The 26,641-nt window shown below is 39.2% G+C and overlaps 2 protein-coding genes across 7 annotated transcripts in view; both read right to left on the reverse strand.

Moving 5' to 3' along the window:
- gab1 (GRB2-associated binding protein 1) overlaps positions 1 to 17,228 on the reverse strand; it is a 56,285-nt gene extending 39,057 nt beyond the window's left edge. For 3 of the 6 annotated variants that reach the window (XM_058065431.2, XM_078793607.1, XM_058065429.2), the window contains exons 1-2: positions 16,771 to 17,227; positions 16,515 to 16,674 (exon numbers count right to left, since the gene is read on the reverse strand). In XM_058065431.2, the coding sequence (XP_057921414.2) occupies positions 16,515 to 16,586 (72 nt within the window). In that variant the 5' untranslated portion in view covers positions 16,587 to 16,674; positions 16,771 to 17,227. Of the gene's footprint in view, positions 1 to 16,514; positions 16,675 to 16,770 lie in introns of all 6 variants that reach the window. The other 3 variants (XR_009128687.2, XM_078793608.1, XM_058065430.2) reach the window with 2 other exon arrangements.
- A 950-nt stretch (positions 17,229 to 18,178) lies between these two features.
- usp38 (ubiquitin specific peptidase 38) lies at positions 18,179 to 26,129 on the reverse strand. Its single transcript, XM_058070707.2, has 11 exons — positions 25,968 to 26,129; positions 24,196 to 24,886; positions 23,994 to 24,129; positions 23,789 to 23,918; positions 22,813 to 22,914; positions 22,499 to 22,657; positions 22,205 to 22,398; positions 22,033 to 22,126; positions 21,843 to 21,949; positions 18,944 to 20,234; positions 18,179 to 18,796 (listed from the first exon to the last, which is right to left on the reverse strand). The coding sequence occupies exons 2-11, from the start codon at positions 24,875 to 24,877 to the stop codon at positions 18,626 to 18,628; spliced, it is 3,066 nt and encodes a 1,021-aa protein (XP_057926690.2). The 5' UTR covers positions 24,878 to 24,886; positions 25,968 to 26,129; the 3' UTR covers positions 18,179 to 18,625.
- Between the last annotated feature and the right edge of the window lie 512 nt (positions 26,130 to 26,641).

The following is a 26,641-nucleotide window of genomic DNA, read 5'->3' on the forward strand; positions in this document are numbered from 1 at the left end:
ATGGCCACTCGGAACTGGCTGGAGAGGCGGAGCTTGGTGTGGAGATAAGGCGGATGGACTCTGACATGTGCTACGATGGTAGTAATATAAAAAAAAATGGCATCTCCATGTATTCCACTTTGTGAATAGGAGTGGTTGTGTGAACCTCCTGTTCTACGAGTGGAGTCACTGAGCGTGCACGGGCTTGTTCCTCAGCCAAACGTGCGGGACACGCCTCCATTATTCTATTTTTTTTTTTTTCCCCTTCCAGCCGGTCGCCTGAAACTGGTCCGCACCTCCCGCCGCTCTCTGTTGTGACATTCTGATGATACCGCTTCACTTTCAGTTGAACGGGAATGCGTGTGAACGCATACCTCCCAGCTTGTACGTTGGCTTTCGTGTCATTCTCCGATCCATGTGTGGAATCGATGCCATGATGCAAATAATGTTTTTCCTCCTTTTGTGGGTGTGCTTGCGTGGTTTAAAGCGGCTAATTACCTTTTAAAAGGACAATTACATTATTTTACGGACCAAAACCAACAGTTTAAAAGTGCTTTGAGTATATTTATACACACACACACATATATATGTATACATACATATATACAGTAAAGTCTCGTTATATCGATATCGGTTATAATGAATTACTACTTATTACGATACTATTTTCATTTCCCGGCAAATTTCTAGTCTTTTATGATATAATTAGTTCCGTTAGTACGATACCCGGTTATTATGATAATCCGGTTACTACGATGCCCTTTTCATCTCCCGCCAGCCAATTTGGTCTGCTTATATCGATACAAAAGCAGCTTAAATCAATCTTTGCTTAAGGATTTCAATACCAAAACAGAACACGGCGAACGGCTGCTTCCACGAACGCAGTTGGTTCTTCTGTTGTAAGCTGCTCGACATTGTTCTATACCAGGGGTCGGCAACCTTTACTATGAAAAGAGCCATTTTACCCAATGCCCACTGAAGAAAAATAGCCTGGAGCCGCAAAACATATAGTATGTTTAAAACAACATTGGAGGGAATTTGGGGGTATCAAAGTAGTTCAGATAAGAAAAGACGAGTTGGAGTACTCTTGCTAGTTTTGGAGATAAACTTACATAAATGGATGTGTAAACTACTGTAAACGTAAAAACAAGTTCCCATGCCGAATTTATTTTTTAGATTTGTAGGTAAGTATTACTTGTTTTTCTTCATGTACTGAACTGGATAGCAGTCAGAACTCACTCAGGATGCATTCATGGTCTCAGACAAAGTTGGATTTTTTAAAACTCATTACAAAAGACGTGCATTTTCCCCACTCGGGTGTTAAAAATATTCAAGCATCGCAAAGGGAGCCACAATAAAGAGTCTGAAGAGCCACATGCGGCTCTGGAGCCGCAGGTTGCTGACCCCTGTTCTATACTATAGAACTATAGACATTGTTCTATAATATAGAACAATGTCGAGTGCATTATTGCCCACTTTTAATGCAGTTCGGCGCAGTATCGGATATATGGATAGTCCGGTTATATCGGTATTTTTTCCGACTCCCGAGAATATCGATATAACGAGACTTTACTGTATACATATATATACACACATATACACATACATACATATATACACACATATACATATGCAGGTATATTTACATGCAGACATGCACACTTTGATAGATACCTGTACACGCATAGTACATATGGTATGTATATAACTCACTGATTTATTCATGGTATTGTCATTGTCGGCAATAGGTTATTGTGTTATTATTATTATTATTATTATTATCATTATGTTTTCATGACTACTGTTATGAATGTCTTCATACAGTATTATCACTGTGGCTGTTGATAGAATTTTGTTATTTCCGCACATCCACAACAATGGAAGCTCAGCGACATGACAGCAGAGAAACTAACGCAGTGCGATTTGTGAGGTCCGATTTTTTTTTCCAGGAGACATTTATGTGACGCAAATGTATTACTCTTTTGGACGCATATTGTTTTGAGGTGTACTCTTTACGTGGCTTTAAGTGGTGCCGAAATCCAACCAGAATTCAGCTCATGGGACACGGGGGGGGGGGGGGGGTAAGTCACCTTTGATGTACTACACTGCTGATCGGAACTATCCCTTAAAAGGACAATTAGAAAAATTTAAATGTAAATATATATATATATGTTTATTAATTCATTTGTTAAATTCAACTTAACAAGACAATTGAAAAAAAAAACGAAAATTGATAAATCAGCGATAATTTCACAAGACTAAAGTCAATATTAAGAGAAAATCTAACAAGTAAATTAATGTAATGTTAGTCACATAAAGCATAAATATTAAATACCTTTTTTGTTGTAATATTATGAGAATTACGTAGCACAAGCCTCACAGCTAGGAGACCCGAGTTCGATTCCACTCTCAGCCATCTCTGTGTGGAGTTTGCATGTTCTCCCCGTGCATGCGTGGGTTTTCTACGGGTACTCCGGTTTCCTCCCACATTCCAAAAAAAACATGCTAGGTTAATTAGCGACTCCAAATTGTCCATAGGTATGAATGTGAGTGTGAATGGTTGTTTGTCTATATGTGCCCTGTGATTGGCTGGCCACCAGTCCAGGGTGTACCCAGACTGTGATAGGCCCCAGCACCCCTTACGACACCCCCCTTGTGAGGATAAGCAAGCCCCAGTTATTGCTCCTGCAGCGTGGTGAAAAAAAAAATGCACTCATGCTGTGGCTTGTGGCTAACCAGGGTAACAAAATCAGGCCACCAATCAATCAATCAATAATAGCTTTTAGGAAAAACAACAGGAAAAGTCAGGTTGTGCATCCATTAGGAGGCCTGTGGCCTAGAAGCACACTGGCAAACTCCTATTAAAAACACATTGAATATTGTAGAAAATTAAAAAAAATAAAATAAAAACAGCAGCAGAAATGGGGAAAAACAGCTGTTATTTCACAAGAATAAAGCCAAAATATTACCAGAAAAAGTACAGTGAACAATGCTAATAAATTTGTCATATTGTGATGAAAAATCTCATTTTAGTAGCATATAGCCAGCCATTTTTCAAAAGAAAGATTAGACTCATCTTATATCAGGAAAAAAAAAAATTCCGACCATTTTTCCGTTCTTTCGTAATCAGCATATTTCAGCAAAATGTCAGTTCAACAAAAAAAGCATATCTTTCATTTTGACAGAAATTTAGCCATATATGTATTTAGCTAAAATGCCAAAACAATGACGCTCCAACAGAAATGACACCAAAAAATGGTTGTTTTACATGAAAACAATCATTTTTTAAATTAAAAATTCTATTTATTTATTATTTATTTTTATTTTTTTATTTTATTTTGGGTCACGTACCGAAGTACAAGGTGATATGACTTTTACAATCAGTAACTGTTACATTTGTTCACTTCCTGCTTTCCTATAATTTAAGTTTTTTTTATTGAAATTTAATTTTTTTTAATTAAAAATTTTATTGATTTATTTTTTATTTTGGGTCACATACCGAAGTACGAGGTGATATGACTTTTACAATAAGTAACTGTTACATTTGTTCACTTTCTGCTTTCCTATAATTTTATTTTTTTTATTGAAATTAAATTATTTTTTAATTAAAAATTCTACTGAATTTTTATTTTTATTTTTTTTGGGTCACATACCGAAGTACAACGTGATATGACTTTTACAATAAGTAACTGTTACATTTGTTCACTTTCTGCTTTCCTATAATTTTATTTTTTATTGAAATTTATTTTTTTTTTATTAAAAATTCTACTGAATTTGTATTTTTTTTTATTTTGGGTCACATACCGAAGTACGAGGTGATATGACTTTTACAATCAGTAACTGTTACATTTGTTCACTTCCTGTTTTCTTATAATTTAATGTTTTTTCATTGAAATTTATTTTTTTTTATTAAAAATTCTATTGATTTATTTTTTATTTTGGCTCACATACCGAAGTACGGTGTGATATGACTTTTACAATCAGTAACTGTTACATTTGTTCACTTCCTGCTTTCCTATAATTTAAGTATTTTTCATTGAAATTTTTATTTTTTTAATTAACAATTCTATTTATTTATTTCCTATTTATTTATTTATTTATTGTCACGTACCGAAGTATGAGGTGATATGACCATACAATGACATAATCTGTATCATATGTCATATACCATATGACTTTATTATTAGACATCCTACAGAAAGATTTCCCGACTTAAAATGTCAAAAAAAAAAAAGCCACATTTACAGACTATAGTTCCTTTGTCTAAGCAATGGGAATCAGTGCTGAAAATATTTCCCAGACTGTATGCGCTTAATTACCCTTGCTGGCTCACACAGCGGTCCATTCAATCTGCATATATGTACTCTTGAGGACAACGGCCATGTGATATGCAGATGGCAGCTCATTGGCCGCTAAGATAAAGATGGCTGCATCACTTCATACGATTGGATTTGTCTTTGTTGTGTCTTTCCACTGTGGATTGTTTTCCCCGGATAATACCTTGATAGTCCACAACCTTGACACTGTGATGCGTTCACTGTTCATGCTATCCGTTTTTTTTAACGTCTCCTGTCCTCGCCGGTCAAAAATGCAGCAGTCACGTACACGTGTCAAAGCTGCATGGTTCAAATTCAACACATTCCTTTGGCATGGCACACTCACTGAAATCGCACGATCACGCTTTGGAATCGACCGCTGACGGAACGGGGCTTAAGGAATTCTCCGCTTACAGAAGAGTCAAAACAGTGGAATCCGTGCCAACGAGGGACGCAACACACTGTGGGACAAATTCCACTACAAAGACAAACAAGACCGGAATTTCTCTCTTGAACTGCTAAATTCAGAGTCAACTTTCTAGCGGATATGAATCCGATTTACGCATATACCGGATATCCGAAATCCAATATATGCATATACCGGATATCCGAAATCAGATATATGCGTAAAACGGACATTTCCCGGTATACGCATATGAAGAGCTTGCAACCAAAAAGGCGCTAAATCCATTTTGACTGATTTCGAGAAAATCAATTATTTTTAACTACGCACATATCAATCTATTTGGTCATCAATAAATTTGAAGTCACCTTTAACTTCTTCAATGGCATTGTTGTAAAAGAATGTAAGGTGTTTTAATGTGCTACGCTAATAAAATAATTACAACACAGAAGCCATTCTCAACATACAATACAAAATAATTATTATTAATTAAATGAATAAAAATGTTATTAAAAGCAGTGCTCATATTTGACTGCACCATGAAGGTGACAGTGACAAAAATCATCTCATTACAAACTCTTTACATTGTATGTTTTTTTAGTAAGTAAAATAATGTTTTAAAAAAAAAACTTCCATGTTACAGAATACTGTAAAAACACAATTTGTGTTCTCCTGAATTGCATAACATACTGTAACTATCATACGTGTACTTAATGTACACAAACAAAACAGGATGCGCACTGATACTGGCTTTCTGTATGTGCAGTGCCAATTGTATTCTTCTCTCTGATTGGTCAGATTATCAATAGATGGGAAACTTGGGCCAATCAGAATAAAGAATAAAGAAAGGGATTTAGCGCCTTTTGGTTGAAATCTGAAATGAAAATAGCGCCTTTTGGTTGAAAGCATAAATTTCATATCACTTTTTTTTCATATTTTTTAAAATGATTTCAAGACCAAAATATGTGATTTGGATATACACGACATGAGGTCTATTAAACTCATGAAAAATATGCAACTTAGTGAAAATTGGATTTAGCGCCTTTTGGTTGCAAGCTCTTCATATAACGGATTTCGCTTATATCGGACAAAACCAGTGGGAACAATTGAATCCGATATATCCGAGGTTGACTGTATAATCATCATGCAAAGCCAATGACCAACCTTTAAGCTCAGCTTGGTTCTTAAAAACGTTCGGATTCCCGTTTATCCAAATGATCCAAGTGGAATCCACAGTTTTGTCGTAAAAATAAAATAAAAACAAGAAAAAAGTGTATGCATGGACAAGGAAAGCTTCGTCTCGGCTTCCAAATCAGGTTGGAAATGAATACTCCTCATGTGCGACTGCATGGCTGTGTCTTTCCCAGCCTGTGTGTGTGTGTGTGTGTGTGTGTTTGTGTGTTAAACACGTCCTCTGGCTTGAGTCCAGGCCAAAGATATCATGGAGCACCATAGTAACTCTAATGCAATCAAGGAACAGTAGCCACAACAGCGGCACTAGCGGACATTCCTAAAAAAAACACACAAAAAATAAAACTAAAATAAAGTAAAATCACTCAACTGAATTAGAATTAGAATTTAAACAATACAGCAATTCTGTCTGACTGGCATCAACTTGTGAAATTACACAAGTTGCCAGCAAAATTTCACACGGCTTCTCCATGCCGCTAACCCAACACGGTTACACTGTTGGGGTCGAAAAGCACGCACACATGTTGGCACACGGCACGAGAGGATAGGGGTGGGGGGGTGGGGGGTGGGCGGTGCACCGGCCTGACGGCAGTGGGCTATATTAGGGGGTTCGCAGACACGGTGGCTCGGGTCAGATCTCACGGTCGACGCATAACTAAAAGAGGCACCTGCCTTTGTGCGCATGTGCTTGTTGTGTCAACGACAGCTGAACGCCGGCGACTTTAAAATGTGAACGTTACTGTGCAGATCACGGCCATCGCCTCCATACGCCATCAAAGATCATGGAAACTTAATATATTAAGACCCCAAAAATAAAAATAAAAATAAAAATAAAAATAAAAATAAAAATAAAAATAAAAATAAAAATAAAAATAAAAATAAAAATAAAAATAAAAATAAAAATAAAAAACGTAAACTATATTAGGAAAGCAGGAAGTGAACAAATGTACAAATGTAAATGACAACCCAATTGCCCAATCTCAAAGACATACTGTATTTATGTCTTTTGTGCGAAAGGCAAAAAGAGGTAATGATGCAACTGCACAATAGAAGAGATCATGTTTATCGATATAGTTCATCTTCAAACAGCTAAAATAATGCATAAGGCTAAAAATAAGCAATTAGCTAAAAATGTCATCCAATACTTCTCTACAAGAGAGGAGAAATATGATCTCAGGGAAGTACATTTGAAACACTTATATGCTAGGAAATAAAAATAAAAATAAAAATAAAAATAAAAATAAAAATAAAAATAAAAATAAAAATAAAAATAAAAATAAAAATAAAAATGATCCAGCACCCCCCGTGACCCTCGTGAGGAAAAAGCGGTAGAAAATGAATGAATGAAGAATTAATATCCATATCATACTTTTTAATATCGTTACAGTATCGTGGAACAAAGTATCACGCTATATCGCATAAACAATATTTTCTTACACCCCTACTATTCTACTAATAAAAGTACTGCATGTATGACTTGTGCTGATATCGGACTGATACTGGTACAGGCCGATAAGCATGGCTGGAATATCGGAAGTGTGATCAAGTTGTACCCTCCAGAGTGAAAGTCGGACAAAAAGTGAGTATCACAGGGAGCGTCGAGGACCCCCGTCCTCCTCCTCCTCCTCTCACTTCAGCCGCCATCTGGTAGCCATCAGCGTCTCACACAGGAAGGGGCGGCCGTGCCTTGTTGAGGGCGCCAGGGAGCGGCTCCTCTTGTCTTTCTCTGAGCTGCAGAAACAACAATCGCTCTCTGCTCTACGTTCTGTTCTATTGCGTTGCATTGCATTGCGTTGCTTTGCAGCCCGTCCTGGCGGGATATCAGGCCCTCGGCACCCCACAGCAGAGAGGAGCACAGAGCAGCCTCGCATTCCTGCCGACACCGCCTGCCAAGAGACGCTGGGAACGGAAAAAAGAAAGACCGAAAGAAAGAGAGAACAGAGAGCTAATGGTGTTGCTTCTGTCGTCCTTTTTCTCATCCCCGCCTCTCCATCCTCGCTCCGCAAGAGATGACAAAGTTATTCAATTTGTGCTGCTCCCCTCTTCCGAGGAGTTTCCCGTTTTTACAAGCACTCGGGGAACGCACATCATCATATAGTTGGCACGGCTTCACTTACTCCATTTTCTTCCCACGCTGCCCAATCAGATGGGATTATATTCAAAAAGAACCGCTTAGTGTTCCGCACTCTCACAATTTCTGTATCCGAGTCTGCCAAGGCGAAGGAAAGCCATCTTATGAACTATTTTTACCGCCTCGAAGACCCAAGCCGTGTGTGCACACAACAACGGCGGTCCTGACCCGGAGAACACGCAATGTCTCGTGACGGACATCTGCGTCTAATATTAGCCGCAGAAAAGGGGCAGCTCTGAAACTGCAAAGACAACCCGGTTCCCACGCAGCCATTCCGTAGAATTTGACTGGGACAGCTGGAAACCACAAAAAAAAAAAGAAAAAAAAAAAGCACGTTTCAAATGTGCCGAGTCAGCATTGACCTCAGTTCCATCACAACACGCTAACAGGAACAGCATCGGGCATTGAAGATGTTGAGCAGGCAAGAACTTTATCAAAAAGTTTGACAGTTTGATTATCGCTCCTTCGCTATATCACGCTTTTTCATAAATTAATTCATAATTTCGTGGTACTCTGTGGTCTATTATTAGTCCAAACATATTGAAATAGAAGTGATATGTAGTATTCTGGTCACTAGGTGGCAGTACTGATACTAAACATTGATGAGACTTCATCTTGCATTACGCAGACAGTCCTGGCTTGTCAGACATAAGAGCATAAAAGTCATCCTCCTATTCTGTGTGGAAGTGGTACGTTTTTGACTATCTAGATGACCACAGTGTATCGTTTACAGTATACGGTACATATGTGAAGTAGTGGCCGAGTGGTTAGCGCAGGCCTCACAGCTGGGAGGACCCAAAATTAGACATAAAAGCAAAAAAGTCCTCCTCCTATTCTGTGTGGAAGTGGTATGTTTTTGACAATCGAGATGACCACAGTGTATCGTTTAAGGTAACGTATATATACGGTACATATGTTAAGTAGAGGCCGAGTGGTTAGCGCAGGCCTCACAGCTGGGAGGACCTAAGTTTAGACATAAAAGAAAAAAAGTCCTCCTCCTATTCTGTGTGGAAGTGGTACGTTTTTGACAATCTAGATGACCACAGTGTATCGTTTACGGTAACGTGTATATATATGGTACATATGTTAAGTAGTGGCCGAGTGGTTAGCGCAGGCCTCACAGCTAGGAGACGTATAAGTTTACGAGAAACACCTGTACATTTGAGGCTAACTAGTATACAGTACATATGTTAAGTAGTGGCCGAGTGGTTAGCGCAGGCCTCACAGCTGGGAGGACCTAAGTTTAGACATAAAAGAAAAAAAGTCCTCCTCCTATTCTGTGTGGAAGTGGTACATTTTTGACTATCTAGATGACCACAGTGTGTCGTTTACGGTAACGTGTATATATATGGTACATATGTTAGGTAGTGGCCGAGTGGTTAGCGCACACCTCACGGCTGGGAGGACCCAAGTTTAGACATAAAAGCAAAAAAGTCCTCCTCCTATTCTGTGTGGAAGTGGTACGTTTTTGACTATCTAGATGACCACAGTGTATCGTTTACAGTATACGGTACATATGTTAAGTAGTGGCCGAGCGGTTAGCGCAGGCCTCACAGCTGGGAGGACCCAAAATTAGACATAAAAGCAAAAAAGTCCTCCTCCTATTCTGTGTGGAAGTGGTACGTTTTTGACTATCTAGATGACCACAGTGTATCGTTTACGGTAACGTGTATATATACGGTACATATCTTAGGTAGTGGCCGAGTGGTTAGCGCAGGCCTCACAGCTAGGAGACGTATAAGTTTACGAGAAACACCTGTACATTTGAGGCTAACTGGTTAGCCCGCAAGCGTGCTAGCAAGTGGCCATCTCCTGTTGAGCAATGTGTTGTAAACAAAGAATAATAGGAGCGTCAAGGTGAGTATAGGGGTGTTATTTCATGTGTACATGACTCTAATAAAGTTAAAAACCATAAGAAGTCAGGGTTTATATGCTCCAACGACAAATATATTATATACATTATATATTATATATATATATATTATATATAATATTAACAACAAATATATAAATTATATATATATAACATATATATTTATAATTTATATTATATATAATTTTATATATCTTAAATATACAAAATATATATATATAATTTATATAATATATTTGTCGTTAATATTATATATAATATATATATAATATATATAAGTTATATATATAATATATAATTTATATGATATATTTATTATATAATATAATATAAATTATATATATATAACATATATATTTATAATTTATATTATATATAATTTTATATATCTTATATATATAAATTATATATATATATATAATATATAATATATATATATATAATGTATTTGTCGTTGGAGGACTATATAAATTATGTTAAGAAACTTTAGACTGTCTTCTTTCATTATGGAAAAAAAATAGTTTGTTTCTACCCTTTTGGGGTCTTTATAAATCGGCAATAGAACTTAGGCTGATTTCAGTGAAAACACCAGATTTTAACAAAAAAAAAAATGGAAAATTAGAAGCAAATTGAAGCAGAACAAAACAGTACCTTGTAGTACCCGATTATACATCAATAGGGGGTGAGCCTAAAATAGGTTAAAATATGGGACATTAATAACATCATGCAGGCAAAAAAAATGTTACGATTGTAATTTTGGCTTAGCTTCAATGTTGTTGAAATCCACAATAAATAGAACTAAAAGGTGTCCGTATCAGGTTCCCACCCGTGTAACTGATCCATCTGTGTACATCATCACCGGTGCTACTCCACAAAAGTGGGCAGCTAAGGATAACAATTGTAGCAGCGCCGCCATTAATATTTTATGGCTATTTGTTTGTAATGGACAGTCAATTATTAATGGCTCATGCAATCCATTTCCATGGGCGGTGAGCGGGTTTGTGACAAGCCCCCCCTCTACCACCCCACCCAAAAATGAAGTACTGTGGCCGCATGACTTCAGTAGCGTACCTCTCTCTGTTTGTTTCCACAGAAAAATGGCCGTTTGTTCTCTGTTCTGTTCCGCTAAGCAGATTTAACGAATCCTCGACTTAATCTGGGCCTTTGTTTTCATTGTGCCGGGCATTTCTAATTTTACGGGCAACGGTTTCAAAGCAGGACGCATCTGTGACAGTTAAAACTGCTAAGCTCGTCCGTCAAGTCCCGGTGGAGAGGTGGGCTGTCCTGGGGTCCGTATTTTAGCTAAGTAGCCAATATTTTAGCCAAGTGTGCATTAAAGCTGTAATAAGTGCTCTGCAATGTGAGCAGTAAACTCTTAATCCGATTATAGCGGGTAAACGCTAACATACGACCGGCTTTATAAAGACCACAAGAGTGAAAAAGTCTTCCTCCTATTCTGTGTGGAAGTGGTACATTTTTGACTTCTTAAGTTTACAAGAAATACCTGTACATTTGAGGCTAACTGCAAATAAACTATCTAGATGGCCGCAAGAGCAAAAAAGTCCTCCTCCTATTCTGTGTGGAAGTGGTACATTTTTGACTTCTTACGTTTACAAGAAATACCTGTAACATTTGAGGCTAACTGAAAATAAACTATCTAGACGGCCACAAGAGCGAAAAAGCCTTCCTCCCATTATGTGTGGAAGTGGTACATTTTTGACTTTTTGAGTTTACAAGAAATACCTGTACATTTGAGGCTAACTGAAAATAAACTATCTAGATGACCACAAGAGCGAAAAAGTCTTCCTCCTCCTATTCTGTGTGGAAGTGGTACATTTTTGACTTCTTAAGTTTACAAGAAATACCTGTAACATTTGAGGCTAACTGAAAATAAACTATCTAGACGGCCACAAGAGCGAAAAAGCCTTCCTCCCATTCTGTGTGGAAGTGGTACATTTTTGACTTTTTGAGTTTACAAGAAATACCTGTACATTTGAGGCTAACTGAAAATAAACTATCTAGATGACCACAAGAGCGAAAAAGTCTTCCTCCTCCTATTCTGTGTGGAAGTGGTACATTTTTGACTTCTTAAGTTTACAAGAAATACCTGTAACATTTGAGGCTAACTGAAAATAAACTATCTAGACGGCCACAAGAGCGAAAAAGCCTTCCTCCCATTCTGTGTGGAAGTGGTACATTTTTGACTTCTTACGTTTACAAGAAATACCTGTAACATTTGAGGCTAACTGAAAATAAACTATCCAGATGACCACAAGAGCGAAAAAGTATTCCTCCTATTCGGTGTGGAAGTGGTACATTTTTGACTTCTTAAGTTTGCAAGAAATACCTGTACGTTTGAGGCTAACTGAAAATAAACTATCTAGATGACCACAAGAGCGAAAAAGTCCTCCTCCTATTCGGTGTGGAAGTGGTACATTTTTGACTTCTTACGTTTACAAGAAATAACTGTACATTTGAGGCTAACTGAAAATAAACTATCTAGATGACCACATCTAGATGTTCATGTTTATATTTTTTGTGCGACTTACCTATGTTTTTTTCTACGTAATTATGCATTTTTGGCCTTTTGCGACTCATAGTCCAGAAAATACGGTACATATGTAAACAATAGCCGTGAGTTCCGACATAAAAGCGAAAAAGTCCTCCTCCTATTCTGTGTGGAAGTGGTACGTTTTTTACCTGATTATAGCGGGTAAACGCTAACATGCTACCAGCTTTATAAAAGACCTGTGCAGCTTTGATTGGATAAAACACGACAACATTTGCTATAATAAGAAAACTAACTAGATGACCACAAGAGCGAAAAAAGTCTTCCTCCTATTCTGTGTGGAAGTGGTACATTTTTTTACTTCTTAACAAGAAATACCTGTACATTTGAGGCTAACTGAAAATAAATCAGTTGTGACAATGTGATCCCACCAATATCTGTGAGTACTACATAAACTACTGGTCGACTGGAATGGCAATACAAAAAAATTCCACTTGATTTTTCAAAATAGTTTGACCTTTGAGCTCCAGTAATCAGTAAGTAGCACATCAGGGACAAAGTGTGTCTGATAGCAGGTCAGCCAGCCAGTGTGAAAATGAAGGTCAGGAATACTTTACATACAGTACAAACAATACATATATATATATATTTTTTTAATACATTTTTTGGTTTAAAAAAATCAATAAAAAATATGAAATTATTTAAGGGGACCTATTTTAGAGGGGGTTCAAACCTCCTAAAATAGGCCGAGTGAATATTTTATATATTATATTTATAATATATATTATGGTGAATATTTATTTTAATTCCTATTCTTGCCCTATTATATAAAATCTGTCAGATTTTTTGTAAAAAAAAATTCAATAAAAAATATCAAATTATTTAAGGGGACCTATTTTAGAGGGGGTTCAAACCTCCTAAAATAGGCCGAGTGAATATTTTATATATTATATTTATAATATATATTATGGTGAATATTTATTTTAATTCCTATTCTTGCCCTATTATATAAAATCTGTCGGATTTTTTTTGTAAAGAAAAAATCAATAAAAAATATCCAATTATTTAAGGGGACCTATTTTAGGGGGGGTTCAAACCTCCTAAAATAGGCCGAGTGAATATTTTATATATTATATTTATAATATATATTATGGTGAATATTTATTTTAATTCCTATTCTTGCCCTATTACATAAAATCTGTCAGATTTTTTGTAAAAAAAAAATTCTATAAAAAATATCAAATTATTTAAGGGGACCTATTTTAGAGGGGGTTCAAACCTCCTAAAATAGGCCGAGTGAATATTTTATATATTATATTTATAATATATATTATGGTGAATATTTATTTTAATTCCTATTCTTGCCCTATTACATAAAATCTGTCAGATTTTTTGTAAAAAAAAAATTCTATAAAAAATATGAAATTATTTAAGGGGACCTATTTTAGAGGGGGTTCAAACCTCCTAAAATAGGCCGAGTGAATATTTTATATATTATATTTATAATATATATTATGGTGAATATTTATTTTAATTCCTATTCTTGCCCTATTATATAAAATCTGTCGAATTTTTTTTTGTAAAGAAAAAATCAATAAAAAATATCAAATTATTTAAGGGGACCTATTTTAGGGGGATTCAACCCCCCCAAAAATGTGACCCCCTAGTGACACCACTGGCTGTGACACTGTGTTTTTGTTTTTTGTTTTTTTTCTACCCGACCCCCGCTTGCTCCCAAATACGTCTTTCTGCACGACAGGTGATGATGATGCAACCCCACAATTCAAGAGAACACATTTGGTGCATTTTTAAGCAGGACAAACAACCACATGGTGGAATTTTGTTAAATAATGGTTATTTTTTATGGACTTTTTACTAATGTTTGTCTGCATTTTTTCACAGCTAATAGAATGTGAACATTTGAGCAGGATTTTTTTGATGTTTTTTTGTTGTAAATTTAAAACTGGATGTTAAAGTTTTATGGCACTGCGAGTGGTCCCGCCCCCAAAGCAGTTGTCATGATAGTAAATAAACCCTCGGCTTGACCGTGCACAACCTTCATCATGTGACTGCAATGGCACCGCTTCCTAAAGGTAAATCGATGCTTTTACTGACACCAGATAATCAAATCCTGAGACGAGAAGGTGCCCTGAGCGTACACACACACACACACACACACATATACCAACAATTAAGGTTCCCAACTCCACAGGACTATTGCAGTACTAGTAGTAATATGAACGGACATGACACTATTACATTTTTTTTTATATATTAAATGACCCATATTGTGCTGTAGGTGGATTAACATGAGCAAATCAAGCGCTCCTTTTCTGTGACGTCGTAACTTCCCCTGAGCTCACTAGTAAACAAACATGGTGCGGATCGCGTGGGACTTCTCACTGAGAATGACGTTTCACCAAATGGCCCAAATTCTCTGCAAAACATTCTACCACATGGGGGGAAAACAAAACAAAAGCCAAATTAGCCAACTCAAACGGCAGCATCGCTACCACGCTCGGGGCTTGTTCCTATCGCTGCGGTGTTTGTCATGGTTTTATTTCATTTGAACATGCATCAGATTACAATTGAGTGCATCCCATAATCAGTTCACAGTTCCACATGTCCAAAAGGAGTAGAAAGAAGCAAAGCTTATTGAATCCTACCCCTCCATCTGGTACTTTTACAATCACTAACTGTTACATTTGTTCACTTCCTGCTTTCCTAATATAGTATAAGCTTTTTTTTTACTTGATTAATTTTGCTTTTTTTTAGTTTTATTTATTTTTTTAATTCTATTTTTTTTGTCACGTACCGAAGTAGGAGGTGATATGAGCATCCAACGACAAAATGGGTACCATAGTAACCGTCAATATAGTGATATTTATAGCACATCATGACTGGTTCAAGACTCTTCATCCTTGTATTTAGCAAACATCAACTGCTTGTTTTGTTTCTTGAATTGGCTCATCGTTGTGCATTGTTTGAGGTCCTTACTCAATCCATCCCATAGTTTGATTCCACATACTGAAATGCTATGGCTAGCATAACGTAGTCCTCGCATATAAGTGTTTCAAATGTACTTCTTCCCTGAGATCATATTTCTCCTCTCTTGTAGAGAAGTATTGGATGACATTTTTAGCTAATTGGTTATTTTTAGCCTTATGTATTATTTTAGCTGTTTGAGGATGAAGTATTTGTGATTTTAGAAATAAGGAGTTAGTATGTTCTCTGTAGGCGGCATTATGAATTATCCTTACTGACCTTTTTTTGCAGTACATTTAGCCAGTGAAGATTGCTTTTATAGTTATTAGCCCATATTTCCACACAATAAGTAAGATATGGTAGAACCAGAGAGCAATAAAGAGTGTGGAGTGATTTCTGATTGAGAACAAATTTTACTTTGATCAATATTGAAATATTTCTAGCGCTCCAGCATTTGAAATGCACTAAAAGTTTAGTGGTATTGTCATTTATTGATGTTATCTTAACAGTTCATTATGTTTACAATACAACAGCGTATACATTAACTGTACTGTTAATAAAATATGTTTGCCACAGTTTGACCCTGGAACTGATTAATGCCTTAAAAATGACAATACGTCAGAAAACTGTGTCCCAAAATGTATTTTCTTCTACCTTGCAGGTTGTACTATTCTATTATGTAAACAAACAGGATGTGTAGCAGCCTCTCATAGTACCGCCCATTCTAAATGATCCAGTTAAATGGCACCCTGTTTTTTTTTTTACACCATTAAACTATTTGTACTCTATAAACAATAAAGGAAATGGGTTTCATTTGAAGAGTGCCTTGGAGGTAAAAAATAATAACAATAAATACACAGTTTTGATGCTACATAACTAAACATTTGAAATGAGTGTCCCACAGGTAAACAACCACCTGCTTACTTCAAGTACTCGTTCTATTAACACCGTACAATACAAATAAAGCTCGGACAAATCAAACACGTTTCAAAGTTGAATGGCACGAATACGACGGTATGTTGTTAAAACACAAACAAGCCGTACACTGAAGTTCCTTGGTGTTTTTTTTTTTTTTACTCCGCCTCGCAGTGCCAGCATGCAAACAATAAGACATAAAGTGCACTTACGTAACGTCGCAACTTTTTTTCCGGAGGAGACTTTCGCAGCCATCCTGAACACACCACATCTCCCCCGCTCATAGCTGCTCTCTCGTTGGATCCCCTTTTGAGAGTTTAGTCGGGGAAATAATGGAGCTCCCTGGAGCCTTTTGGGAGTGTCCTCCTGTGCCTGGAAAGGAGACGGAGAAAAGAGCTGAAAATGTATAAAAGTTGTCTCAATTACAAGTAAAAAAAGCGAATATTTTTCGCATAAATCTAAGTGTACCAGTCACTCCTTCGAAAGTCGCCAGGCACAGTTCTCGTGAAACGTCGATAACCGATTCGTTTTTTGCGAGTCAAAGAAATGCTGAAATAGTTTGCTGGGTCTTGCACAAACACACAAAAATCCACTATAATTGTCCTAACTCCGCGAAAAAAATGAATATAGTTGTGGTGTTTACACGGAACGCATCGTGCTAACAGGATAGCTCGACCCGGACAAAGTGGAACGATTCCCGGTTGGCGGAATGAATCCGCGAATGTCCCACGGCGCCGTGCCCCGACTCATAGTTTAAATGCGGCTTATGGTGGGGGGGCAACACGGTGCTTAATAATTAAAAACAAACGTCGCCGAGCTTTTCCTACCAGTTTATTCCTCCAGTGGTTCCTTAATTGTGATTGACAGCACCGCGGCTCTGTCTTTTCCCAGAACAAGTCGCTCTCCTCCGCCCTCCTCCTCCTCCACCTCCACCTCCCTCCTTCTACAAAGGAACATGGCGGCGTCAAGCTACGCTGTCACTTGCAACCGGAAGTTGTGTTTCGCTGCGTTTAAACCGATTATTCGCTACTCTCACAACTAAAAACAAACATCTCCGTGTTTATTTATGTTACATTTACATATTTAGGTCTGTTCACTTATTTTTGTCCGTATTTAATGCTGTTTATGGTTACCTGTAACTAACTATACGAGTCAAAAACGTTATTTTTGCCAATAATTTACGTCACTGAAAATAAAAATTAAAACTTTAGCTCGTTTAAATACAAATATACTGTCTAAAATATAAACTGCAATGTACTTGGTTTTGTTTATTTTGAAAGTCATACAAGGAAGTAGCTCCGTATTACGCTCGCCAGCTTTCTTATCCGTTCCGGTGTAGTGTAGTACGTACCAGGCTTGATAGAGTTTACAATAAATACTAAAAAAATAAAAGTGCAAATATAGTAGCCTCTCACGGAATACCTTTGTATCCGCAATGACACCTGAAGATTAATAAAATTCCATAATTATTCCCTGAAAAAAATTCCAAAAACATGCAAAACATCAACACATCCTGTGTATCCAAGCCAAATAAATGTCTCTCTGTGAAGACTTGGAAGTATCTTAGGAATCTTACTGGAAATCTTACTTTTCCTTTTAATGTATTTAAATATATGTAATATGTTAAAATTTAATTAGTTTTGACAATGATTCTTTTAGTGATTAATTACTGCGGGGAAAACATCTTACATGACATTTTTCACTTCCCTTTTTGGAATCTGCACTCATTTCCACATGTGCAAATATATCTTGCGTATTAAGCAAAACATCATGTATTTAGTATTATTACAAAACTCCATTAAAACCGTGTATTTTTATCGGAGAAAATCCTCAAATGTCCACACACAGTAAATAAGTTTGTATTTTCCAATTATGCAGGGCTACATTTTTAACACAAATGTACATTTATTGCATGTTATAATAAATTTATAAAAGCACAAATACTAAACCGGTCTTGAGGGGAAGGGGGGGAATCACACACACACACACACACACACACGCCACAGGTCATGATGCACCAACATGCATGTACATAAGAGCATACATTAAGATAATATACAGTTTTTTTGTTAATATTGTACTGTCCTTTATGTTGTCTGTGCTGTTGAAAGTGAGGTAATACCAAAACAAGAAAACATATTTGCAGCCATGATTCCGATTCAATTTTATGCCAGCAAAGAACTAAAAAAAATTGCCTCAATAAATAATAATTTAAAAAAAAAATGTTCAAAGTGATATGGAATTGCAAATCCAAGCATCCTGTTATGATGGTGTATGAACATCCACGCATAAAGTTGTTGTATTGAGCACTTTTTTTTTTGGATTAAAAGACCAGTCTACTAATGGTATTAAAGCCCCCTCCTCCGCCGCCTCCTCCTCCCCCAGATGGGCCGCAACTCCCGGGTGGGTTGTTGTCATCTGAACCATTGGGTCTGAAGGAGCAGGACGACGAGGGGGCCTGCAGAGCCTGGGTTCGAGCGGTCAGTTCCTGCTCCTGTGGAAAGAGAGTGAATAAATAACAGGATTGATGAAGAGTGGTTTGTGTTTAGCATTGTGTATGACTAAACAGCACCCCCTGGTGGACTATTTATTACATTATTCTATTCTATTGTAAAAAACAGCAGGTTCCTTGTTGTCTTACCTGCAGATAAAGCTTGTTGTCCTTGATGATGGCGTCCAGTAGCTCCTTCTGCAGGGGCGGTTCTGAACTCTGCCTCAATCCGTTCGCCGTCGGTCCTTTATTCACGTTCTGACCCGCTGGATCCTGCTTCCTGTACATGAGCACGTAGGCCGTGTCCTTGGGGAAGCGCGTGGTGATGTTCTGCACCGACTGAAAGGACGTGAACGTCACTCTGCTGTCGTTGAACAAAAGCCAGTCGCTCGTGTCTCGTCCCGGCGTGCCGTCGTGATCGGTCGAACCCGGGAGAGCGGCGCACTCGCCTTGTTCGTTGCGCGCGTCCTCTTTCGTGCGAGTGGTGGCATCGCCATCTGTTGCTGTGATGTTGCGTCCGCAGGAGTAATAGTGACCGCTTTCAGATGAGACGCCTGAATGCATCACGACGGAACTGAGGACGTAGCGGACTTGAACCGACACGTCTCCTCGACTTGACTCGGTGTCATCTTCGTCCTCGTCTTTCTGAGAGGGTTTGAGCTTCTTAGCGAGGTTCTCGCTGCTTTCGGGGGAGTCCACTTGCAAAGGGGAGGACGTGCAGGAGGAAGCCGGCGACGGCGCAGCCGCCAATTGGTGAACGGGGAGGCGCAACTGTGACGGGATGGTGACGTTCTCCAGGATCTTCCTGCGGACGTGGGACTTTGCGTCGTAGGAGAAGCGCAGCAAGGTGAGGATGAGGTACTCGGGCGCCGACACCACCTTCATGGTCTTCTCGGCCCGCTGCAGGCACCCGCACTTCTCACAGAAGTAGGCGTTGTCCTGGTCCAGGATCTCCGGCGCTAGGAAATAGTTGACGAGGTCCGGCACAGAGAGCGGAGGCCCGCTCGTCTCTGGCACAGGGTGGACGGGACTAGTTTGGTCTGGCACGGGAATCTCACTGCCGCCGTTGACGGAGCCCTGACAAACCGCTTTGGGCTGGGCAGAGGGGCCCTCGCATTGGGCGGCGTCCTGAGAGGCGGCAGAGGGGTAAAAGGCCAACGAGAGGTCGGTGAAAGGTTCCTCTTTCTCAGAGATGCCGTTGCAGTGCGTACAGCGAATACCTGTCACCAGCTTGCCGCCAAAAGTCCTCTCTATCAGAGTCCTTCTGTCATGGTCCGCTTTGCTTTCCGCGGGACTCAAAGAGGGCGCTAGGCCCTCTTCGGGAGAAGTCTGACCCGTCGGGTCTTTGCTGGTGGAGTCCACCACAGGGGCGGCGGGGGCGGGGGCAACGCTTGGCTTTGTAGATTCCAGCACCTGGATTGTTTTCTCCTCTTCGTGTAACCTTGAGATCAGAAGACAGGGGCCATAAACATCTAGAAGAGAACCTACTAGGGCTGGGTTAAACCATTATTTCTGTAATAGATTAATCTAGAAAATAGTTTTTCGATGCATCGATTAATCCCTGAAAGTCCCAGAAAACATAAACCACAAACACAGGTTAATAAAAATATATATTTCTAAATGATCTGCCCATATCAATAACGTATAATAACATGAATAATACTAGTAATGTATTTGAGGAGTTTGTCTGTGTGCTGGTGCATCGCAGTCGTGCTTTTGTGATACGGCCATCTCAATTTTGCATAGGTCACAAACTACCACATCATTACCTTTTAGCGTGAAGTATTCCCATACTTTGGATACTCTGTTGCGCAATCTTTTCTTCTGGCCGGACTCACTGAAACTTGTTGCCGCGGCCGCCGCCGCCATGTTTGGATTCTGAGTAGTGGTGTGGCGTTCGTAACAAACGGGTCAAAAGAACTAGTTCTTTTTTGCGAACGAATGAACCGCCCATAAAATACCCGTTCAGTCCACCGGCCATTTTGTTCATGACCGACACAGCATTAGTTTGTGACATGTTGAGTCTGAACCAAGTCCAGGGTGTACCCCGCCTCTCGCCCGAAGACGGCTGGGATAGGCTCCAGCACCCCCCCTCGCGACCCTCGTGAGGATAAGCAGTAAAAAATGATTGAATGAATGAACTCATACCAGCGTCTGACGGTGCCGTCCGCGTCGTCCGTATAATCATCCTTAAGTCAAGTTAAAATTGAAATCCGAAAACGGCGTTTCAGCTGAGCGCAAAACTTGCCATGCACATGATTCGTGTGGAGTCACCAAACCAGAACGGCATAAAACAAAGTAACATTAGCTAAAATATGTATGTTTTGGGCTGCACGGTGATCGAGTGGTTAGCGCGCAGACATCACAGCTAGGAGACCAGGGTTCAATTCCACCCTCGGCCATCTCTGTGTGGAGTTTGCATGTTCTCCCCGTGCATGCGTGGGTTTTCTCCGGGTACTCCGGTTTCCTCCCACATTCCAAAAACATGCTAGGTTAATTAGCGTCTCCAAATTGTCCATAGGTATGAATGTGAGTGTGAATGGTTGTTTGTCTATATGTGCCCTGTGATTGGCTGGCCACCAGTCCGGAGTGTACCCAGACAGCTGGGATAGGCTCCAGCACCCCCCGCGACCCTCGTGAGGATAAGCAGTAGAAAATGAATGAATGAATAATAAAATGTTGCACTATTGTTCTGCATCGGGCTGCACGGCGATCAAGTGGTTAGCGCGCAGACCACACAGCTATGAGACCCGAGTTCGATTCCACCCTCGGCCATCTCTGTGTGGAGTTTGCATGTTCTCCCCGTGCATGCGCGGGTTTTCTCCGGGTACTCCGGTTTCCTCCCACATTCCAAAAACATGCTAGGTTAATTAGCGACTCCGAATTGTCCATAGGTATGAATGTGAGTGTGAATGGTTGTTTGTCTATATGTGCCCTGTGATTGGCTGGCCACCAGTACAGGGTGGCGGTAGAAAATGAATGAATGAATGTTCTCGTGACTTTCTAACCTGTCAAAGTTCAATATAACCACATCGACTATTTGTTGTACCTGTCGAGGAGAAAGCGGAGGTATTCCGAACAGTCCTGCTGAGAGCCCACGTTGAACCACGGCGGTCGGGAGGCCTCTAAGAAATTTCTGGGAGCGTATGCCGCCCTCTGCAGGTGAAAAATAAAATAACAATAAACACATCGAACCACATTGGTAGTAATATTGTCCCTCCAATATGTAGCACACAAACCTGAGTGTGTGCAAGGAAAGCAAACAGCAGCTGCAGCTTTTTCATCAGTGTGTTGGATCCATTGAGGTGTAGCGATAAAACATGTCGTCTGAAACTACAAGGGGGGGGGGGCATAAGCACATCATATGTCAATCATATGTCAATTGCTCCACAGACGACCTTGCCGACTCACTCTGTGGCCATGAAGAGAGTCTGGAGGATGCTGTTCATGTAGCAGGTGTTCCCCAGGTTGACCAGGCCCGTCTTGCCAGTCTCGGACTTACAAGCCTGCCTCAGGGGGCCGGAGGTGAAAGAGTTGGACTGGGACGTCCAGGCACTTTGGTTCAGCACCAACTTGATCTTCTCTTCGCCGGGTTTTGGGAGATCCTGGAGAGGACATAGATTAGATTTCCTGCGGATTCATATCGCAGCAGTATACAGCAGTTCACCACCATGGACTGACGGATGAATGGCTGAATTTTTGTACCTTAATGGCTTCCAAAATGTGGTCGTAGAGGTCAGGGAAGCCGGAGTACTGGTACATCATGCAGTGTATGAGCTCAGTGAATTGCACCAGGAAAGCTTTACTGGTGGGGAGGCCGTCCGCCTGCAGAGACTGGACCAAATGGACCACATGTGGAACAACCTGAGAAAGAAGAGGAACAGTGCATGAGGATACATCGGATAGCTAAAAATATACTTTATATCTTTACTATATATCTTTTCCACACTAAAAAAAACATATGGGTGAACTTGGGTGGTTTTGAGGTTATTTAAGCCAGAAGACGGGACGTCCCTTACCAAATGGAATGCCTCTGGAGAGTGCTGGAAGCTGAGCAGCATATGGGAGAGGACGGCTAGCGCCCCCTGTCGCACTATGGGGTACCAGAGACGGTTAAACACCTGCGGAGAAAAACGGGAATTCAACAATGACATGAACAGCTTACTGTCTAGGACAGTGATTCCCAAAGTGTGGGCCGCGGATTTTTAATTAAATTATCTAATTAAATTATTTAAATTATTTAATTAAATTATTTTAATTAATTTTAAAAATAATTTACAATAAAAATAATTACAAAAAAATGTAAGTATGTTTGCACAATTTAAAAAAATATTTATAGGCCCAAGTGATAACCTATTGAGTGTTATTGACCTGTCACAATATTTTAGGAACCTTATACAGTTCATGATTGGAACTTAGCTCTCTGGATCAGATCCAGATACATTTTTTTTTCCCCAAAGATGTTTTGAAAAATGATAAAATTCAAATATTTTTCCTTATTTTTCGTTCTACTCTTTCAGGTCCCTGGAAGACAAAAAAAAAAAAACCAAAAAAACACTTTTTTGTCCATGACTCGTAAATTTGGAATTTCACCCTGCAAAAATTAAAATTAAAATTAAAATTAAAATTAAAATTAAAATTAAAATTAAAATTAAAATTAAAATTAAAATTAAAATTAAAATTAAAATTAAAATTAAAATTAAAATTAAAATCTTGTATTGTTAAGCCTGACTGCTGACAGAGTCCCAACTGCCTAACATTTTTATGGAAAATAAAACATTTTGTTGTAAAAAAAAATTATATAATATCTATGTATTTCTAAGCAAAAACAGTGACATCAGTGAACCAAATGAGCTTTTAGAATTTTTTTTTTTAACTAATAGTACAGTAAATTTACATTGTAGGCTGTTTGACAAATGCCTCATATTTCGATTCAATATTTAGACCAGCAAAATACATCAATATAAAAATGTAAAATGGAATCCAACGACTTACCAACTCAATTTTGAGCAGAGTGACGTCAATGAGGATGGTGAACTTCTGAACGGCGGCCAGTCCTTTCAGCAGAGCAATGACCCAGGTGTCAACGTGATGGGCCAGAGGCCAGGAAAGCCAGTCGATCATCCTAAAAAGAAGAAGAAGAGTTTAAAACTAAGAAATAAATAATGTCGCCGCTTATATTGTGTGTGTGTCTACACACCTGCATAGTGCTTTTGTCATGTTTGCATCTTTGACGTTCTGATCCGTTGTGAGGCTCTTAATGAGGACTGTGATCATTTGGACCGGGATGTGCTGCACCAGGCTAGCTAAAGCGATGGACGGGTCAAAGGACGGGTCTAAAAAAAAAAAAAAGCATGAGATGTGAGTGACCGTCTCAGTCCTGAATCAAAGTCCAGTCTTACCCGTGGAAGAGATGATGGCAAAGACCTCCTGCAAGGAAGGCAGCAGCGTGACCGGTTCGGCCTTCCAGATGTTCTGCAGCAGCGTGCTCACTTTAGTCACCTGACCCACGTACTCCCCGAGCTCCTGCTCTTGACGAGCCATGCAGTGGAAGTAGCTGATGGTTCTCACTAGCTGCTGGCAGAACAAAACGCCGGACTTGTCCCTCGGCACGCACTGCACAAAGTCGGACAGCATGGTGCTGAGGCGGGCGCAGAGAACCGGATTGGGCCGCTCGCACACCAGCCTTAGAACCTCCACTTGGATCACGTTGAAGAGCTCCAGCACGGCGGGGCAACTAATGAGCAGCCGCAAGCCGCAGTGGATATAATCCACAAGGGCCGGGTCCTTGCGGTCTAGCTGTTCGTAGCCGCCCTGGAGCAGACCGAGCACAAAATCTTTGCTGAAGAAGCCCTCAAACTCGGAGCGGTGATAGCGGGCGTAAGCTTCCAGAACCTGGAAGCCCACCTGCTTCTGGAAGGCGTCCTCGCCCAGCAGGATGAGGCGAGTGGTGACGGTAAACAAAGCCCGACACTCGTCCGCCGCCACATCCTTCTCTGCTGCTTCTACCACCTTCTTCACGATGGCCTTCTTCACCGGAACCGTGTGACCCGAGCTGATGAGGCCCTCCAAAATCTTGTCCATTATGACGGCCTGCAGCAGACAAGAGATGAGGACACGGACGATAACTCCACATAAAGCACTGAAATGTCCACATATTAAGAGAAATATGTCAATATATGCATATTTCTCCTAAAAGTCATAATGTGACAATAATAACATTGCAGGAATTAAACTGTAATGTTATCAGAACATATTGACAATATTACAAGGACAAAGTTTAAATTTTTCCGGGACATAATCGAGGAAAACGATTCGGAAAAAGAGGTTGTAATGTCAAAAAAATAGTAATAAAACTACAGAAAATAAAGAATATATAAATGACAATTATTTATTACGCAACAAAGCTGCAATTAGAAAAATTTACAATTCTTAACGTCAAGTTAACATTAAAAAAATACAATTAAACACAATTTTTAAAAAATTTAAAAAATAGGAAAAGTTTTTCCCCCTGATATTACTAGAATAAAATTCGTAAATGAATGTAATGAGCTAAAATGAGCAATGTAACAATGTTTATTGGGACGTTTAAATGCTGAAATGAACTGCAATACTAAATAGAACAATTTATGTATGTGACTAACTGTGAAAGCGACTAATATATGATAATAAAATTATTATTGTATTTTATTCGTATTGTCATCGCGTTGACATTTAAATGTTGAGATGAGCGGCGACGACAAACACAACATTACTTCGACAACATTCAAAAGTGTTAAATGTAGAAACATAATACACATTTACATTTAAATGTACTTATTTAAAACAATATATAATGCTTGGTTTCCACCTTTCCTTCCACTACGGGAGCCCATCTGTCATGGGCACCAGCGCGTTGACTGTAGCCGTAATGTTGACAATAGCAGCCACTGCGCAAAAACATGGATTATAAGCATTGGAATTACTGCAACCATATATAATTTTTAATTTTTCACTGCGCCCCTTACTCGTGATTTGATATAACGGCATCGACATGTTGCCTACGAGCCCGGTGTGAACAAAGCCACTTCAAGGGCCTGACGTTAGCCTGCGTGGTGTCGCTCTTAGCCACTGACTTAGCATAAATGTTTACACGTTCTGTCGGGACGAATACGTTTGTCAAATGTGTCCTTACCCAAATAGAGCATGTCAGTGTTGTCCAATTTTAACTTCCCACAGTCCCGCTGGTGTTAAAAACCGCTTATAAACAGGTAAAAAATTCGTTCTATCTTGATTAAATCGATGAACCGGAATCAGCTGATGAACGTGGCGATGACGTCATTTATAAAGCCGGAATAACAGGAAGGACCCCGTGGTGGCACTGACTTTGGTGGCCTTAACATTGCCTGTCTTTCTATTATTTACATATTCGATTCTTCGATTTTACATAATTACGGCGTTTTTGTTGTCAAGTAAATATGCCCGTAATTTGCCAGAGATGGAAATTACATGGTGGAATTACATTATCTGTGTTACTGTAATTGAAGAGTTGATGTGTTTGTGTCGAAGGGGGACCTTTCACTTTTACTTAAGCATGCCTTTTTCACCAATAAATTGTAGTCACTCATGGGCAGCACAATCTCCTTAAAAGTAGCTCCGCTGAGACTGACTAAAATGTCTTCATTTTTTTAACTTTAGTAGATAGAGTGATAAAATTGTTAGAATTGTTCTTGTATATTGATTTGACTACACCATTTCAGTATGCTTTCCACCTTTAACGTGCAGAAAACGAAAAAAAAGACTAATCTAAGCTCGCCTATGTTGTTTGTTTTGTTAGTGTGGCTGTTATAACGTGACACTTTCAACATA

The sequence above is a fragment of the Doryrhamphus excisus genome, linkage group LG9 (assembly GCF_037039965.1).
Source record: "Doryrhamphus excisus strain RoL-2023G ecotype Guam linkage group LG9, RoL_Dexc_Guam_v1.1, whole genome shotgun sequence".
NCBI lineage: Eukaryota > Metazoa > Chordata > Actinopteri > Syngnathiformes > Syngnathidae > Doryrhamphus > Doryrhamphus excisus.